The 20,086-nt window shown below is 40.6% G+C and overlaps 1 protein-coding gene across 1 annotated transcript in view; it reads left to right on the top strand.

Moving 5' to 3' along the window:
* Positions 1-20,086, top strand: part of PITPNM3 (PITPNM family member 3) — a 145,728-nt gene that overhangs the window by 43,736 nt on the left and 81,906 nt on the right. Inside the window, exon 3 of the mRNA XM_075168175.1 lies at positions 8,804-8,911. Coding sequence (XP_075024276.1) covers positions 8,804-8,911 — 108 coding nt within the window. The remainder of the gene's footprint in view (positions 1-8,803; positions 8,912-20,086) is intronic.

The raw sequence follows: 20,086 nt of genomic DNA, 5'->3' as shown, positions 1-20,086 counted from the left end.
CATCATCAATTAACAAAGAAAAAGGCGGGGGGGAAAGGTAACAATAGGGCATCTATGAGAGGTAAAGGAAAGGAGGATTTGGTGTTCTGTCATTTTTGTGCACGTACTCTTTCACAGAATCATGGAATATCTGAGGTTGGAAGGGACCCATGAGAATCATCAAGTCCAACTCCCTGCTCCTCGCAGGACTACCTAAAACTAAACTATATGACTAAGAGCATCATCCAGACACTCCTTCATCTTTGACAGGCTTGGTGTCATGACCAGTTCCCTGGGGAGCCTGTTCTGGTGACCGACCACCCTCTCAGTGAAGAACCTTTTCCTGATGTCCAATCTGAACTTCCCCTCACGCAGCTGCTTTCCATTTCCTCGCATCCTGTCACTGGTCACCAGAGAGAGGAGATCAGCAGCTCCCGCTCCGCTGCCCTCCTTGAGGAAGGTGTAGGCTGCGATGAGGTCACCCCTCAGCCTTCTCTTCTCCAAGCTGAACAAACCAAGTGACCCCAGCTGCTCCTCATAAGTCTTACCCTTGAGACCTGTCACCATCTTGGTCGCCCTCCTCTGGACACATTCTAAAAGTTTGATGTCCTTGTACTGAGGCGCCCAAAACTGCACACAGTGCTTGAGGTGGGGCTGCACCAGTGCAGAGCAGAGTGGGACAATCACTTTCCTCAACCTTCCACAGCTATGCTGCGCTTGATGCACCCCAGGACACGGTTGGCCCCTTCGGCTGCCAGGGCACACCATTGGCTCATATTCAACTCGCCAACAACCCAAACCCCCAGATCTTTCCACAGGGCTGCTCTCCAGCCTCTCCTCCCCCAATTTGTACATATAACTAGGGTTACCCCGTCCCAGGTGGTGAGCACTTGCTCCTGTTAAATATCATATGGTTGGTGATTGCCCAGCTCTCTAGTCTATTCACATCTCTCTGTAAGGCCTGTCTACTCTCAAGGGAGTCCACAACTCCTCCTAATTTAGTATCATCTCTGCTTTCCCCCAAACAGCCTTTCAGGAATAATGAAGTGTTTAAATGTCAGGAAAATAAATATGCACAAAAGCATAGAGACGAGCAAAAGAGGCAGAAGGTGTTTCTATGCTCAGAAGCAATCTGGGTGATGAGGGAGCTTGTATCTTTGGTAGAGAAAAGCATATGTGTGGGCTAAAGTAATTGGCATTATCAGTGGATTAAACATAGCACCAGAGAAACTGCAGGAGTTTGTCTGTGCTGGAGTGAGGAGAACCTGTCCAGGAGAGAGACTGTGGCTTTCACCTCCTAGAAATGAAGTAGCTTGATACTCTTACTCTGTCTGTAGCATTACATTTCCTGTAATGTTTCTTACCTGTGTTACTCACCCATTTTCTGTTACTTACACAGAGTGATTCATCAATGCTTAGTATTCTTGCAGCTGAAAGGACTTTCTGCACAGTGCAGCTGGAGTTGAGGACTATGTTTCTTTATGGGAGAATTTGGAAGCTATCCCAGACTCTACATCTACCCATGTGTAATTTGCACTTCAGAGACAGCCTGAAGTAGGAGGCAGAGGGCACAGCAGTGGGCACAATTAAAACATAACATTAGTGAGCTGCTTTTGCATTCTGAAAAACAGCTGGGGTCAAACCCCAGTTCCTCAAACAAAGAAATTTCTGGCTGACAGCCTTGTAAACTGAGAATCAAGCCACCTGTGTTTGAGATGGAGCAGCTGTACATGTTTTGACTGTTGATTCATCTGCCCTGGCTAGCTACTTAATTTAGTGAAATCCATAGAGAATGGGAGAAGTGATATTTTACTGTTTTCTTTTGCCCAGCTTTCCTTTGGTTTCTTGCTTTCCATGTGGCATGCAGTAAGTTAGGCAGAAAGTTCTCAGTTCATAGCAGGACTGAGTTATGCTTCCATGTTGGAAACTTTAGGCTTAATAGATTTTTTGCCTTGTGCTAGCAGATTTTGCTCAGGTAAATGATGATCACTAAAAATATTTTCTCTGTGTGTCAAATGTCCTACCAATGTGAACTTCCAGCTGTGTGTGAACAAGGTAAGAAGCTTTTCACGATTTGACCAGGCAAGGGATGGAAGGAAAGATGCAGGGTCATCTTGTGTTTGCTGGCAAGGCACTGGAGGCAAAGAAAAACTGAATGGCTTTCCCAGGGTCAGGCAGGATCCCAGGTTCTCTGACAGCCACAGAGACAGCCCAGGTCTTTTGAGTAAGAGTCGGCTGCCTTTAGATGTGCTAGCATCCTCTGTGTCCTTCAGACTTCAAGTGTATTCTGCTGCCATCACCTCAGCAGTGGAGGGGTGGGGATAAGCAAACATGTGAGGAGAGGAGAAGGAAACTTTTGCCAGACAAGCTGCATTTCAGAAACACTGTGGCACACTAAAGGTTTAAATGGGAACAAAAACTCAAGCCCAAATTTGTGTAGCCTTTGCCTGTTAGGAGAGTTTTAAAATGGAATGGCCCAGGGGTAAGGGGGCAGCCCTTGCTCAAATTAGAGGGCTACTCTGATTTCACAGAGAACTGCGTGACATGAAGACTACTCAAGGTAAATGTGAAGACCTTTCAGCAGTACTTGTCAACAGTTCCTGCTGTTTGAAAGTATCTTTTACTCAAACCACCTACGCTGTATTGAGCTCTTCAACACTGATCTTTACGTTTACAGTAAGCAGAGAAAAATCTTCCCTCTGTAAAGTGTTATTCATATTAACAGTCATTGTATTTAATTTTAAAAGTTCGTGTGTTTTTCCATCGTCTCCTCGAAGCATTTAAATGGAAGGTAAGAATCATCATCAATAATCACAAGAGGCACAAGCTCATGATTCTTGCTGCAAAATGTTGGTGAGTTAGGCATAGAGGGTACTATATATTTATATCCTGAGTGTGAAAAACAATATATATCTTGCTCTGCTTTATACTTGAACAAAGAATTTCAGGTACATGTTCTTTTCCAAGTATAGCAGCCTGTTGGTAGTCACGGATGTACCCAAGCTGTCCTACTGGTTTTCATCTACAAAAATATTCATTGCCCCCAGAGCAGCAGTAGTGATCCAAGTGAGCTGGCTTTCTAACCTAATGCAGTTCAAAATCCATCTCAGTTAAAGTACATATAAATCACTGTAGTTTGAGTAATAATCCAAACTTTTAAGCTTGATTTTTATTCTTAATGCAGAATTCCTTTCTTGTGGATGCATCTGTTTTGTTTAATTTCTCTTGCTGAGTGAGTTTTAGCTCTATCTTGTCCCCAGACCTTCTCTGTAACCCTTTTAATATTTGCTGTGACAACCTCTTACATAGTGTTGGTTTGACTGAACAGATTGCTTGAGACTTTCTTTAACCAAAAGCACCTTAATAGTTTATGTTCCTGGTGAACGTGCTAGAGTTAGAAATATTTCTGCTTTGAAATTTTTCATGCCAATATGAAAACTTGTTTAACAAAAAAGCAAGAGGAAATGCACTGAAGTCTCTGCTTGCCCTTCTAGCCTTGCCCTTTCATAACTGCTCTGGAAGTTGGAAGTGGAGGCAGAAAACAGAGACCACTGAGGCTGTGCTCAAGTGTTACTCTTCCTGCACGTGCTGGCAAAGTGTGCCGAAAGTGTTATGCATCACAGGTTTTTCTCTGGTCTTTTCATGTTGATAGCTTTGTGGCCAATGTTAAGTCTCTTGGTTGTTGAAGTCCGATTTAACAGCCACTGAGTTGGCATACATTTGCTAGCAATCAGGAAAGATACAGTACTGTAATACTCCTTCCTCAAGTTTCCCTGGGATGGGTGGGCAGTGAAGTCCCCAATAGGTCTTCATTCAGGTCTGTATCTGCTCTTTCTGAACTGGAAGAAACTAACTGTTCTTTTGCTCTTCTAACAGTCCTGGACTGAGAGTAAACCGGGATTGATGAAAAAGAGTTGGAATTTTTAGGCTACACAATTCCCTCCCAAATACATTCCAAAAGTGTTCACAGACCTGAACAGTTGTGCAGGAGCAACACCTGAAGACTAGAGCCTGCTTTAATCATATTTTAACCTACAGAAGATTTAAATTTTTGTTTCTGGAAAAGTTACCCTCTGCTGAAAGAGAACAAGAGTTTCACACTAGCAAAGGTGACTGTTAGACTTGCTATCTACATACAGATCTTCTACCGGATTCCAAATCCAACCAAAATTCTCTTGAAAGTTCAAGTGTCTACTACTAAAGGACTGGCTGTGCCTGACTGCTGCATCTATGAAATAGGAAAGAGAATGCTGGTTCTTCTACAGAGAATCCACCAAAACAGAGATCCCACATCCACAAAGATCCCACTAAAACCTGTAAGGCTTTTGCCCCTCCATGCATTCATCTTGCTTTTTGACACTGCAAAAACGTGATCACTTGTAGATGAAACATTGGCTTTCTTGAGTGAAGCTGTACACAGAACTTGACGGTATTTGGGCCTTCCACTTCAAGCTTCTCATTTGCAAACTGAATGCATTTCCCAATCTCTTTGAAATCCATAGGTTCTACTATAATACAAACAATAAGCAGTTTAAAAGTACAGCTATATCTCAACATGTTGCTAACTAGTGATACTTAGTGCAGGAAACTACCCTATCATTTAACTGCAACATACCTCTGTTTGATCACAGAAGATGAAAGTTACAGCTGAATATATCTTCACAAAATGGTCAGAGTATGAAATTCCACTGTTTAACTAGTATTTTTTCTGAGATTTGAAAAGCTGCTCAAAGAAGCCTGCACATTCCCATTTGGCCATTTTATCAGACTTCCAAAACAGACAGGCAAACAAGCGGAAACTTGACATTTTTGTATGCAGTCTGGTAAAGAGATAGAATACCTTTTATCTGTAATATTATTTTTTTCCCTTTTGTTGATGATGTTTGCTTGAGGTTGAAAGTCATAACAAAATTCAGAGTGAATTGTTTCTGCACTTTCCCTTCCTTCTGTGTATACTTAAGTGAATTTGCTTTGATAAATTATTTCAAAAGGCAGAGATGCATGTTTATATCCTTTTGTGTAGTGGTCCACAGGTCATAAAATTGCTTTGAAAACTTACAGGTCGAGATATCCAGTTAAGACTAACGAGATACCTTGTTTACTCAATTATATGCATTGGTTTATTCCAGTTGAGAAACTGTCTTGCTGACTTTGGTATACTACCACATGATTTTGGCTTTATTGTCTGGCTGGTTCTTGGGTTGCCGACAAACAGTATATATGGGCAGACATTTACAGAGTGGCCTACACATTTATCCTTGTTAGTCTGCTTTGAAACAACTGGGAACAGTGCAACTTGAAGACCTGCAGGCTCACCCAATTCAGAGTGCCAGCAAATGATGAGGTGAGGCAAAGAGTGATTAATGCTTGTGGGAGCAGTTGATACTGATGAGTATAGCTGTCCACCAGACCACAAGTGTTTGTGAATGTTCTGTAGTGTCGTGCAGTTGTGCTAGGTTACTTTCTTGTGCTTGTCCTTAAGGGTAGTCTTTGCTATTATTTAGTCTGGGGAAAGAGGCATGGCAGAACTCCAGTTTGGAAAGCACGCATGTGTATTTATAGAGGAATTTCATGCCTGGATAGTTAATAAGCTCTCTAAGTAGATGGAGGAAAGTTGGTGAGGAACATAACTATTTTCTTTAGACTGGGAGAAGAAAAGGGGTCCTAAAACTGACGGCAAGGCTGGGGGGTGATCCACAGCCTCCTCTCTGAATGGGCATAGGGCCAGGGCCTGGAGTGCACTAGGCATTGGTGCCCAGGACTAAATAGCATTGTATTCCAGGCCACATTTAATGTTTTCTGTCCAACTCGGAAAGCCAACAGAAATGAGAAACAGAGTCTGACCTCTAATCTTATTTCATCTGTCTGCTAAACAGTAAGGCCATCTGGAATGCCTGGCTTGGTAAATGACATAACAGTGAAAGTGGTATGAAATACTACATCTAAATGCTCAAACAGTTTTGGAGCCCTATTTCTCTGCAACACTTTAGCATCCTCTTGATACAATTCCTAAGTGCTAAAGCCAGTACCGGGGCAGATCCTCACCCCAAAGCCAGCTGTCTAAAATACCGCTGAAAGGCTGTCCAGCCTCTTCCTGCTGGATGAGGCAGGTCTGTTGGGAGGCACGCTGCATGAAGAAGGCCAGAAGAGACGCCGCCTCTGCGTGGACGTCCAGGAGCTCAATGGCCTGGTCTCGCCTTCCCTCATTTCACTTCATGGTAACAGTTAATGCAGAAGGAGCTCATCCCACAGTGGGTGAGCTGCCCCTGAGCTTTAGGCGAAGGTTTCAGTTGCTGACTTGGTCACAGGAGGTGCAGAATGTCCTTGGGGCGGCTCAATCCATCTGCAGTGGCTGTGGCAGGGTGCCACCAAGCCTTCAGCCAGCTCGTCAGGGCCCTCCAGAGCCACCCCATGGCTCGTTCCCTCCCTCCTTACAGAGCTTCAAGTAAATCAGCCTTCCTGAGAGAAAGTGACAAAAACCCGAGCAAAATGCTGTTCTGAGTGGTTGATTTTCTTTGCCTCAGGGAGCAGCCGAGATTGCATCAAGTCCAGTAGGGGCTTTGCCGGATCCAACTTCTCTGATAAATCTGACAAATGACCTTTATTAGTGTTTGTTTCTAAAAGGTAGGACTTAGGGGGAGATAAGATATGGTGATGACTATGAAGTGATTGAAAAGCCTTTATGCAGATCCACTTTCCTCCTCCCCAGTACCAACATCTCTCCAAATGAGAGAGGTACATATGAGAGAACATGAGAGAACATAAATTTTTAAATCACTTAGAAGCCCACTGCAAGGCCTCGTTGCCAACAACCTCACGTTTCTTTTTTTGTTTGAAAATGTGGATCATTTTAGCCAGAAATGTTCTGGCCAAATTCTTCTGTGTTTACTCCCATAATAGAGCCCTTCTCTCTACAGAAGGCAGTAAGAGAGGGCAGAATTTGACCCATTTTCTGAATCTGCCTTAACAAGTAAAGAACCATGGTCATTCATTCTACGTTTTTTTTTTTTCTGTGTACTCACCCTAGGTACAAAGACCGTTCTGGGCTGTATACGGCCAGGCTGAAATGCTTTTAGTAAAATTATTCAGAAAGGACTAATGCACCCTTCTTGCCAAACAGCTGTTAAATTGGAGGAGAATGTTTTCCTACAGCTTCTAGGCCTGTTTGTGGTTTTGGGTTTTCTTTTTTTTTTTTTTTTGAGAGAGAGAATCTACGGTTTGTGTTTTGTGCTTTCAGCTTTTCCCACCTCCCCAGATCCCTGGATGGGATCCCAATTAAATAGCTGAATCTCTGTGCTGTGGGCTTGGTGCCATTCCATTATGTCTCTGTGTTCCTGGATGAAGATTTAAAGCTTTGTGTAGTACAGGTGGTTTTGATAAAAGGGGAAAAAACATGCTTGAAAAGCCTTAAACTTGTCTCTGTGTCCATTCTTGCTCCTGCTCTGCCTTTTTAATGTTCTGAAGTCAGAATTTTAGGATATTGAAATCTACTGGCTAATATTGGTGGTTTAATGTTGACTTTTACAGAGACACTTTCACTTCAGGCCAGTAGGAAAATACTACTTACAGGTTAAAATTGTGATATATAGTAAACTTTAAAATGCTTTTAATTATAGACACATTTATAGCTCTATTGTCAGGCTGAAGTGAACGTTGAACTGCCAGTGTATGACTGATAAAAGTCCCAGTATATTGTCTGAGGTTTCCCTTGCATGTTCGAAAGTGTTGTATTCATTTTCTGAGCAGCTCATGTAGTTTGTTAACTATTGTGGACTATTTTGATTATGCTATAGTATAAGTATATAATCAAGATGTATTATATAATTACATCAGTGCTAGATAGAGTTACTAGTTCAACAGTATTACAGCATTTTCACATGTATCACCTACAGAAAATCAGTTTTTTTGTTCATGTTGCTACTGGATTATGGAAGCAGGGTTAGTGACTGAATTATATCTGTGAAAGTGCAGTGTTTGTATTCCTGTATCAGGTGAGAGGCTTTTAGAACAAAAAGGCCACTTGTTTTTCAAGAAGCTTACAGTGATACTGATAGTAGCAAGCTTTTGTCTTTTTCAGTGCCTGTACTCTGAAGCATTTTTGCTCCATCCAGTCCCATAAGAAAGAGAGTATCCCTAGGCTTCCAGCCTACTAAATTGCTTCCCAGGGCTGGTGTAAATATTAAATAAAAAATATTTATGTGAATTCTGGTCAGAAAATAGTTCTAGTCTATTGTCAGCCTTCATTAAATGTCATTTCATGGGAAAAAAAAAATGACAGGTTGGTGCTTTAATACTGAAAGTATTTTCAGTTTTTAGAAACTGAAGAATGAGAACTGTGGGTTGGGCAAAACTCGTAGGTTAAGTGAAGTTTTTGTCAGCTATTAGGAAAACACCACAGATGTGTGTAATTACTTTATGGGGTTTTCATTCTGCAATGCTTCAAAATAAGTGAAAAAAAATACGAATTTTTTTCCAAGAGGGGGGAAGAATTCTGAATAATTCTGTTACTTGATACTAAACACTCAAAGTAATTTATTATAAACTTTGTTTTAAAGTGACTGCTCAAAGTAAGAGCAAAAATTCAGGCAGTCCTCTCTTTTCCATGGTTTTCCTGCACACAATACATGGAGCATGTAGGTATGCTGTAGGGCATATCAGTAAGCAAGAAGCTTTCCTGGAGAGTCCTGCATGTGCTAACCTGTTATATATTCCCATTAGGTACCACGATGAGTGTTTATTTCTCTCTCAATTACTAGTTCTCACCTTGTCTTTTTCTCTTGTTTGTCACTGCAATTTATTCTGTTCTCCTGTTTTCCTCCTACAGAAGAGATGGTGGAAGGAAAAAGTGCCATTCTCATAGGTATGAGCCAGTGGAACTCGAACGACCTTGTTGAGCAGATAGAAACAATTGGGAAGCTGGAAGAAAATCAAGGTAATGTTTAGCTTGCCTTACATACTAATTTAAAGTTAACAAGAAAATCTGACTACTGAAGCAATTAGTTGTCAGATATTATGTAACTACTCAACAGAAATATCATTTACAGCATTCCATAGTTAAAAGTTTTACATAGAAATGTGAGTAGTATTTTAGTGCTGGGAAATTAATTGCAACGATCTCTTTGAGGAGGAAACTTCTTCTCTGGCAGGCCAGGTAATATAAATTTATTGACTTCAGTGGAAAGTCAGTGTTGGACTCAGCTCAACAACTGTGAGATAGATTACAAGACCACAACTTATGTTTTTCATGTTTCCTGTAATCAACATATCTAAGAGACTCGCTGGTCATTGTCACTGGTTATTTTGCTCCTTAAAGTCAGCAAATCATTATCTGGAATTTTCAAGGGGACATATACTTTCAGGAGTATTTGGGGCTAGTTTTAGCTAAATGTTTACATAACTATGTGCCACTGAAATGAGTGGGAAATGGGCCCATTTCCATTAAGTAAGAATCTAGGACCTAAGACAAAAGCCTAAGCAGTCTTCAATTGTTACTTTGGCTCCTAAATTGCCTAGTCATTTGAAAGTTAAAATTACCTCATTGACTTTAGGGAGAGGAAAGGACCTAACTTCCTTACCCATCGGTGGTATGGGGCTCCTGTAATGGTGCTTGTTAATTTATCTAGCTTTTAAAAGAATTTGATGGATTTGTCCATTTTAAGAGCCTTTTCAGGAGGCTTTTCTTTATGGATTTGCTACATGTAGTCAATCCTGAAGATAGCTGTGAACAGGCCTGTTTTAATATACAGGTACATATAAGTAATATTTATCTGAGTCACAAACTTCTTGATTACCTACTGTGAGAATGATTTATTTTGACATTATTATGCATATTTATTTGACAGGTAGACACAATACGCACAGTCTATTTACAATTGTTAAAGAGGTAATTAGAGAAAAAATGTTTCTGTTTTGCATTTGCTCTTAATGATAATCAAGGCTTCACTTATGTTGCTTGGTAACTTCATTTGGAGTCAGAGATTCAATGGCAATTTGTAAGAAATACTGTATGGTTGTAAATATGCCATTTTCTCTGCTACGAAATAGCAAGAGAAATTAATACAGTATTGCATCAAATATGAGTTAGTCTTCTAAATGACTTGCGAAGAACCAGCTGTCCTTGCATTCTTGCAGGTATTCCTCTATTTCTTCCAGGGCTGGCAAAGATTTAGAATGCTTATTTCCATTTTAGTACCCATTATATGAGGATGGTTTTGTTTGTTTTTTTCATGGTGCCCTTTGTGTTGGGCACTAAGGAAAGAGTTGTAAGAGACCTGTTTTTAAGGGTTTCTGCTGTTAAGAAACAAGATTGGTAAAAGGATTATTGTTTGCATTATGCAGCTGAATAGCTGCAGCAGAGAGAATGTGAGACCCAGGGTTGCATTGAAGATCTGTGCAGAAACAAATGAAGCAGTCCCCTTAGTTATAGTCCATCTTTCTTCATACAAAGAGTTTCTATTTTCATTTAATCTAATTCTCTGTGATGTTTTGTAAAAGAAAGAATTCACATCTGTTCTCTTCTTTTACTTCATTTCTGTTCACGCACAGCTGTTAAAAGAGGCTTTAGAGCCAGCGTACCTAACTCAAAGCATTTGATGAATTGGCCTATGTGTAAAATGCATCTGCATTCTGGTATCGCTTCACGTATGTTGCAAGCATACTATGGCTTTTAGGTCATGGTTCATTGTGCTGATTTTGACTGTTCTTGGATAGAGTTGTCAGGCAAGGACAGAAGTGACGGCTTCTTAATGAAGAACTGGGCTAGCAGAATTCTGAGCCAATATTACATGTACCATATCTCGTTATGCCAGAATGTGATTTCACTGCTTCAGTAATGCAAAAGAAAGTAGAGTTCTGGCTGTAATGCACACTGCCAGTTAGAAATTTTCTCTGATGCACCCCTGCTAAATACATCAGATTTCTAAATAGGCGAGGCAATTACGTGTATTTCCTTCTTTCCTCTGCCACCTTATACTCTCAGATTTAGTCCTATTGATTAGCTACTTGTTGATTTTTTTTTAATTATTTTTTCTTTTTTTCCTTACATGTGCTCATCTGTATCTTATCTTCATGGAATTATCTGCCAAATACTGATAGGTTGTATTGCAGTGTTGTTGCAGATAATGGTACAGTGCTTTTGTTATAGCTTAGCAAGACTGCATAGTGTTACTGATTAAGCAATTTTAGAAAAGTCTGTGATTAGCAACCACCAGATACAAATGATAAAGGCAAAGAGAGGAGGAGGAGGATGTTTGGAAGAAGACTATGTCGTCTTCTGTGCCACAGTAGAAAGATATTTCAGTCTTAGCCCAACTATTTATAATCAAAAATTAAAAGTTCAGATAAAGCTGGATTCTCTCTTTAAAAACATTATGTAGAAAAGAGAAAGATGTCCTATATGGCTTCTTTCCCAGGGTATTTCACTCGTTCAATGGAAAGTTGTGAAGTGTATGGTCTGCTGATTCAGGGAAACTTGGTTGGTGGTTTTTTTTTCCCCCCAAAGCTGGATTTACTTATGGCTCTTGGAGAATAATGCGTTCATTGGCTTTGGTTGCAAAGAGCTTTGTTACAATTCAATTGGTCTCTAGGGCCAGTGGTTTTGCTAGGTGCCTGTGCAGAGAACAGAGCACTGGTTCTTTTTCATGGTTTAATAAATTGACTAATAAAGCACATATAATTATGGGCTCTTTCAACAAATGAAGATGTATGAGAAGATGCAGTATGCTCTGGGCAGAGCTGAAGACCCACTGGATGCTACTGACTTAAGTAATGCTACAGTTCCAATGTGAGACAGAAAAGGTCCTCAGGAACTTTATAAATGGCAAGTATATAATTTAATTCAATCATTGATTCTCAGTAAGTACGACTGAGAGCACTTGACCAGCACAACCTTTCTCACCAGAGGTAGAAATAAGTCTTTGGGGGAGAACTGGCAGCAGCATTTAAATTTACTAAGTTTTCATTACAGAAAATAACAGAAACAGCAATCAAGCTGAATTAAAAACTCATACGGCTGCATAAATTATGTTGATGCAGATGCCTTCCCTGTTGTGGAACAAAAGCATTTTCACACATCATAGTCATGCATTTAAATTCACTGGTGCAAAGTATCTGTCCCTTATGTTAAGGAAAATTGCATGTACTGAGCACTAGGAACAAGTTCAGCCTGTTGGATTTTGGTGCTTTGAATTTCCTCCACTATCTTGAGTTCATATCCTTACTTTAAGTATATATTGTTAATGTTTGTAAGGTTGAAGCTGTTGTTGGTTTGTTTTTGTACTCTTGACACAATGCAGTGAAGATGAGGTGAAGAAGTCTTTGCAAATACAGCAAAGACTATTTGTATACTTTGAATTCAATGTATGCTTTATATTTCATTACTTGAGTTTCTTTATAGCAGGAAATTAGGTTACTATATGTTTTAACTGGCAAACCAGGCAAATACTTGTTACAGATAAAATACGTCATTCAATCCAAGCTAGTAACTGACATGTAAACTTAAACCTGTATCAGCATTTCAAAGGGTGAAATCCTGGGGAAAAAATGCCATAGCTGAAGTAGATATTACCTGTGAGGTCAAAACATGTTTGTTTGAGACCAAACCTGCATAAGACTTAAAATAAGGTAGTCTGAATAGCAGGGTTGTCCTCTCTTCCCCAGTTGCCCATCTCTTGTTGTATTTGGCCTTTTTTAAATGTGGACTTGAGAGCTGGAAAGTGTTATAAGTATTTAACGTACTGTTTCTTTTTTCTTTCCTCTCACATATGCAAATTAAAGTATGAGGGAATCCAGAAACATCTGAAATGGATGAAGAACCACAGAGCTCCATAGGGAGATAATAAGTGCTTGCCATTGCAGTTGGAGATTAGCAGTCCTGCTATGATTCAGTCTCCATATACAAACAGCAGGCTTTACTGCTCTTCGCTCTTCATTTTGTCACCTTCCCCCACGCCCCCAATACATCTTATTTTGCTAAAGAGTAGAAGAAACATGTAGCTGTCAAGGAATGGGCAATGCAGTTCAATGCCAATGTATCTGAGCTTTGCCAGCTGACCAGCATCACACAACCATGAACGTGAACCAGCTGATTGAGTCTCTTCTGCAAGAAAAGCAAGCAAGAACAGCATGAACATATAAAATTAAAAAATTGCTTTGCAGAAAAAAATTTGTCTGGAGACTGTGCTGCAGTATCCAAACTGTCAGTTCATTAAGGACTGTGTTGTCTTGTTACTTGTGCTGCTACTCTCCATTCCTTTCTATTATTTCTTCCATCTGTTTTTTCTGTCAGTGGCGGTTTTTTAGCCCAACCGCTTCCCTTTTGAACAAAAGAAGATTGATGTGCCTTTTGAGAGACATTGGGACTCTTTTTCTCTTGCCCAGAGGCTTAATTTTTCATTGTCTGTTGTTTAGTTCTGTGGTTTTTATAAAACAAAAACAACCTTAGAAACAGTAAGAGAGTGGCTTTCCAAGCTCATTTGTAGCTTTTATGATGCAAGTGAGTTTTGGGACTGTGTTGTCCCTTGGCTGCTGTGAGGCAGTTCGGATATGAAAACAGTGCATCTATTCAGTTGGCTGGCTGACATCACAGATCTCACTTTCAGCTCTTCACTGAAGTGACAGGAGCCCAACACACCAGCAGGTCAGGACAGGCTATATTTCATTACAGTTGCCAGATATTCCAGAACTAAGTTTGCAAAGCCAAGATTTCAGAATTTAGCAAATGCCAAGCTTGAGATCTTAATGCAATCTTTATGGATCTCCTTTGTCTATTTGCCCTGTCATACCGTTTTTAATTACTCAGTAATGTGATAGGAATGTATTGTATGTGTAACAGGCTTGCTTACTGACCTTGACATGGATAGAAAGAGAGCTCTTGTCTTTAGCGATGGTGGGAGAGTTCCTGAAGGAAAGTTTGTCTGGCAGTGAATGGAAAGTGCTTGTGCATCCTTCTTGTCTGTGAATAGCTTTTTCCTACAGAAGCTTCCCTTAGAAATTTAGGGGGATGAGAAGATGATCTCCAGAAAGATAGATGGATGTGTGAGTAGGAGGGTTGAAATGGCCTATTTTAGATTATGTATTAAAATCACAATAGCAGGATATTTGCAGTAATGTGACCTTGTGGTGTAGTTGTGGGATAATAGGTAGTTGGCATGCTCTTGTTTGGTCGTTATTTCTTCTAAGGAAAAGAAATATACATCTTTAAGATGTGATAGAATTAGGTAACATCTGAAAATCGCTGTGTGCAATTTCTGATTCTTTTGACTGTCTTCTCTTGCGCAACTCATGCTTCTCGGGAGCACGCAATTTCTGGCTTTCACCAGAGGATGTACTTAATATCTGAGGACAAATACACTTGGGGATAAAGTTTGTATGCTCATTAAAATGGCAATAGGTGACTTTTCTTGTTCTGAACCTTCTCAAGGTTATATTGCAGTAAAGCTATGAAATTACTTAAGACAAATAAGGGAACCTTGACCTCAGTAAAAAAAAGCAAAAATAAATATGTCTGGTTTTGTCTCTCAAAAGACCATGTTCTATGACAGGACATATGTTGACCTCCAATGTTTTAAGCAACAGATGATGATTAAGAGCTCATTTGGAAAGCAGTCAAGTTTTATTGCTCTTCTGGTTCATGCAAAATTTATTTGAGATGCGTGGAAGTGTCTGCAGGCTCTGATGAGAATGGCTTTAATGTTTTCCTTGAAGGGTTTAGCCAGGTCTGGAGTCAAGTATCAAGTGATACAGAGAACTGAGCATCTAGAACAACAGTTAAAATTTTAGCTGCATAAGTGCCAACAGTTATAACCATCTGAGGTCATTTTGTGACCTTGAAGAAACAAATGGAGAAGCATTCTCATTGCCAGCTCTTACACTTCCCTCCCCAACGTGGCCCCACAGTCCCTGTCCAGCCCCAAATAATTAATGCTTTTTGACACTGACTAGCTCTTAGCTGGATGTTCCAGCAAGGAGCTGATGGACTGCAGGGTCTACGGAGTCTGAATTGTTACCTGTTTACGGAAGTAAATTTGCTTTGGTAGGTGTGGCTATTGTTGAAGCAGGGGAAAGATGCTTACTTTGTATTTGAGAACTGGTGTATTTAAGGCCTTGGTTACAACAGTATCATTCTGCAGATTTCTATTCCAGCGACAACCCCTAGCTACTCTGTTAAAGAGCCAAATTCTGTGCTTTGTTACTGCATGGAGTCCCAGTAAAGTGTCTGTGGTGTATATTATTGCACATAAGGCAAAACATAAAATTTGGCTCCTTATTGGTGAAACACTTGTGATCCTGACAGGCATTGTTTGTAATTAATTGCGGTAAAAGGAAAATGGACCATGACTGAGTAGTGGCTACTCTATTAATAATTAGACCCTTGTTTTCTAACTGTAGAGTCAATGCTTGGCATACCTCACAAAATATTATTTTTTTATACTAGCAAGAATGTAGTGAGTGCTCTGTTGCTTTTTAAAATAGTCTAACTGAAAAGTTGATGAAAATTAGAATACTCACTGACTAATACTCACCCCTTCTGACAACTGATTTTGCACATGTGTGTTTTTAAGCAGTTCCTGCTTAAGTGCAGTGGTTTTAATCACGTATTACCTTCTGTTTTATTTGTTTCATTCTTGTTCAGGTGCTGAAGCTCCTCTGCTTTAAGGTTGGCCCAACTTAAGTGAAATTAATGTGCCTACACTTGGTGCAGAGTAAATTTGTGTCCTAGGCAGGTATTTGGTAGTCAAGATTTCTTCATTCTTTTCTTTCATCTCTTCTGACACTCTGTGTCATGCAGCTCATACTCAACCATATTGAGACATATACTTTGAGTTACCTGGTATAGATGATGCTTGAAAATGTGGGATTTTTTTTTAACCTTTTTTCACCCCCAACTATGAGAATATATTTTCTTCACCCCCAACTGTGAGGATATGTTTGTGCAAACTTATAACTTGCCATAACTGAAGTAGATATTACCTGTGAGGGGATGGGGAGCAGGGGTTGCAGTCGGTTCTTAACACTTCGTCTCTGACACTCCTTCCTCCTCATGCTCTTCCCCTGCGCCAGCCTGAGGTCCTCCCCGTGGGATACAATCCTTCATAAACTTTTCCAGTGTGGGTCCTTCCCACAGGCTACAGTTCCTCAAGAACTGCTCCAGCATGGGTCCTTTCCACAGGGTGCAGTCATTCAAGAAAGGACTGCTTCAGGGTGGGTCCCTCACGGGCCACAGGTCCTGCCAGAAAACCTGGTCCAGCATGGGCTCCTCTCCATGGGCCGTAGGTCCTGCCAGGAGCCTGCTCCGGCATGGGCTCCTCTCCATGGGCCGTAGGTCCTGCCAGAAAACCTGCTCCAGCGTGGGCTCCTCTCCATGGGCCATAGGTCCTGCCAGGAGCCTGCTCCAGCGTGGGGTCTCCACAGGTTGCAGCTTCCTTCAGGGCATATCCACCTGCTCTGGCGTGGGATTCTCCACAGGCTGAAGGGTGGATATGTTCTCCACCGTGGTCCTCCATGGGCCGTAGGGGGACAGCCTGTGTCACCATGGTCTCTTCCAGGGGCTGCAGGGGAATCTCTGCTCCAGTGCTTGGAGCACCTCCTCCTTCACCTTCTTCACTGACTTTGGAGTCTGGATGGTTGTTTCTCTCGCATTTTCTCGCTTCTCTTTTTCACAGCTGTTGCACAGTGCTTTTTACCCCTTCTTAAATATGTTATCAAAAAGGCACTACCAGCGTCGCTGATGGGCTCAGCTTTGGGCAGCGGCGGGTCCATCGTTGAGCTGGCTGGAGCTGGTTCTGTTGGACATGGCGGCAGCTCCTTTTGTCTTCTCACAGAAGCCACCCCTGTAGGCCCCCCCTACCAAGACCTTGTTACGTAAACCCAATGCAATTACTTAACTTTTCTGTAAAATGGTTTAAATTCCAGTTCTGCCAGATTTGTAGCAGGAGCTTGAACTTGGGCTTCTTTTAGAAGGGTTCCATAAACACTTGTCTGTTGGCTGTTTTGCAGTGAGTTTGTCTCTTTTGAAGTCTCTGGGGGGGGAAAAAAGTCACATTTCTGTGGATAGTTTTGGTTTTAATACATTTGCATTTTCCAAAATGTAAACATTAAAAAAACCACAAATGCACACAAAAAAAAGTGAAACAGGCAAAACCTCAATGAACCTTGACTGTTTCTTTGTTTTGAAACTTCATTTGTACAACAGGCTTAAGGCAGTCATCTTTAGTTCCCCAATCACAGCATCCTTGAATTGGTAGGATTGGAATTGTCAATATGCTTCTCATGCCTGAAGCCAAGAAGGCATTCTAAACTCTGCTGTGTACCCTGGGCTTGCAACCTTATTTCTGCATTATGAAGATCTTGAAAAGAAAAAAAAGAAAAAAAAGAAAGAAGAGGCTGGCATTAGTGGTATTTTTGTAGAATATAAACTAAACAAGCAAGCAAACAAACAAATAACAATGTAACTTCTGTAATACAGCTTGCCACAAAGGATAACTATTGATTTAATACACCCTAATTAAATTTTAAGAGCCATTAGTCAATTTTGTCAGCAATATGCTATTATTTACCTCTGCAAATCCAGCTAATTGAATTAAAATGCTTCAAATGAGGATGAATTCTCAGGTAGGCAATTGATGAAATGCAATTTAATTTTTAGTTGTTTAAAACATAACTGACTATAATGCCTGTGAAATTCACTTTTCCTGTGCTTCATATGCCACACATAGAGACTGATGGATTGCTTTACTGGTAACCAGCAAAATAGATGGTCATGATCAGCTTTCAGAACTGGAAATTTTCATATCAGGTGAGTAAAAGGCCTTTCTTGGTCCCATTGCACAAGACCAGATTACTCAGATCTTTTGATCTTTAATGCATTGATTGTCTATCTGGAAAATAGTACTGACAGTAATATCGCTCTGTTTCTGGGACTCATTTGAATTGATAATAGAGATTAAACTCTTATTCTTCACATCCAGCCCATTACAAGAACAGTGGTTTGGAGCTGGAAGGTGCTACTGTTGAGCAAGTTGTGTTAGGACTGTGTATGGAAACCTGCAATTCCTGTCCTTTCTGCACCACCTAGGATTGAGCTGTGCAATTACTACTGATTTTTTTAAAAAGACAAATTCTGTGCTTCTCACTTTAAAACTTAAAGAATTGTTTTCCAAAGACTGTGGCTTATGAATAGTAGACCATAAAATTCTGTTGCATTCATGGCATGCCCTGTGACTCCCCACCACTCCATCTATCCTTTGTTACTCCCCTTTAACAAAATATTTCCTGAGATCTTAAGTAAATACATCATTGAGCGATGATTTTTTTACCCTCTGATATAATGTTTTTTGGATCTCATCTTTTTCCATCTAGCATGAGGGGTGTCGTCGTTTAATCCGGCAAGCAGCCAAATACCATGCAGCCGCTCGCTCCCCCCCCAATGGGACGGGGAGAGAATCGGAAGGGTAAGACTGAGAAAAACTTGTGGGTTGAGATAAAGACAGTTTAATAGAACAGAAAAGGGAAAATAATAATGATAGAATATACAAAATGAGTGATGCACAATGCAATAGCTCACCACCCGCGCTGACCGATAACCAAGTAGCGATCGGTACTTCCTGGATCACACCTACCCTTCATATACTGAGCATGACGTCACATGGTATGGAATACCCCATTGGCCAGCTGGGCTGGCTGTCCTGATTATGTTCCCTCCCATCTTGTGTACCTAGCTCAGTCAGTAGGCACGGGAGCTGTCCTTGGACTAGGAGGGCACTTAGCAACAACTGAAAACATCAGTGTGTTATCAACATTCTCCTCATACTAAATCCAAAACACAGCACTAGGAAGAAATTTAACTCCATCCCAGCTGAAATCAGGACAAGGGGGAAAAAAGCCTGTTTTATATGTGAAGCAGCACATTTCTAAGAGATGATGGGCAATTTCCTGTTGATTCCCTCAACTGCTATCTCTGTTCTCCTATCATAATGTCCACAAGGCATTGAACAGAACTGGAAGACTAGAATAATGTTTTTAGTTAAGATTAAATTTAATATACATCTGTGGAGTAAGCTAAATCACAGAATCATAGAATATATCAAGTTGGAAGGGACCCATAAGGATTATCAAGTCCAACTCCATGCTCCTCGCAGGACTACCTAAAACTAAACCATATGACTAAGAGCATTGTCCAATTATACTATGTATTTCACACTAATTTGAAACAAGCATTACTACAGCATATTTATGCTTCCAGAAAATGTGCAGCAGTCATCTCTCAGTTGCAGTGCCTTTTGATGCAAATACCTTTTGATCCTTTGCAAAGACTGCTGTAAAGAGTTACCCTGCTGAACAAACTGGACTTACAGGAGTAAAATGGAGTACAGAATCTGTCCTAGCAGCTTTTAGCAGAAACCTGCTGCATGGAAGGGATGGTCAGTCATAGGCTACTTCCACAATAGTACATTGGGCACCCTTGTGTTTGGTGCTTCCATTGCAATTCTAAAGCCCTAGTATTCACAATAGCTTTTGTTGCACTACTTGGAATTCATCTTTTCTGTTGTCTTGTGTGCACAAGGCTGCTATAAAGACTTAGCTCAATGACAATGATTCTTCTTCTGTTTTGAGAAAGTTATTGGTTTGGTGTGGTTTTGAGTGGACTGTTCACAAGGGCCAGCTTTTCAAAGTGCACTGAGCTCCCATAAATTATATTGGGCATTCAGGAGCATTAAGCACTAATGAAAATGCCTTTGTCCTTGTCCCAGACCTCTTGAATCTCTGATTAGACTAACGTGGTGCAGCGCAGAGTAAGACAACACCAGACAGAAGGATACACTGACAGCTGCTACAAAAATTTACCCTAATCTCACCCTGTAGTGGAAGAGATAGGGAAGTGAATGAGAAAGTAATTAGTATTTTATTACTTAATAGGACATAAGCAGTTCTTAATTTGGCTGTGGAACAGTATTGCTTTATCTTTCCATCAAATTAAGAGTCTAACCAGTCATGTATTATGGAGAAACATTAACGTGAGAGAGAAGTAATTCATCAACTTCAGGAGATTTGTCTTCATCAAACTTTCAACTGGGTTGTTGCTAAGTAGATACAAATCCTAACTGTAAGA

This window comes from Calonectris borealis, chromosome 19 (assembly GCF_964195595.1).
Source record: "Calonectris borealis chromosome 19, bCalBor7.hap1.2, whole genome shotgun sequence".
NCBI lineage: Eukaryota > Metazoa > Chordata > Aves > Procellariiformes > Procellariidae > Calonectris > Calonectris borealis.
Note: the sequence above shows the minus strand (reverse complement) of the source record. Positions and strands in the feature narration are given on the sequence as shown.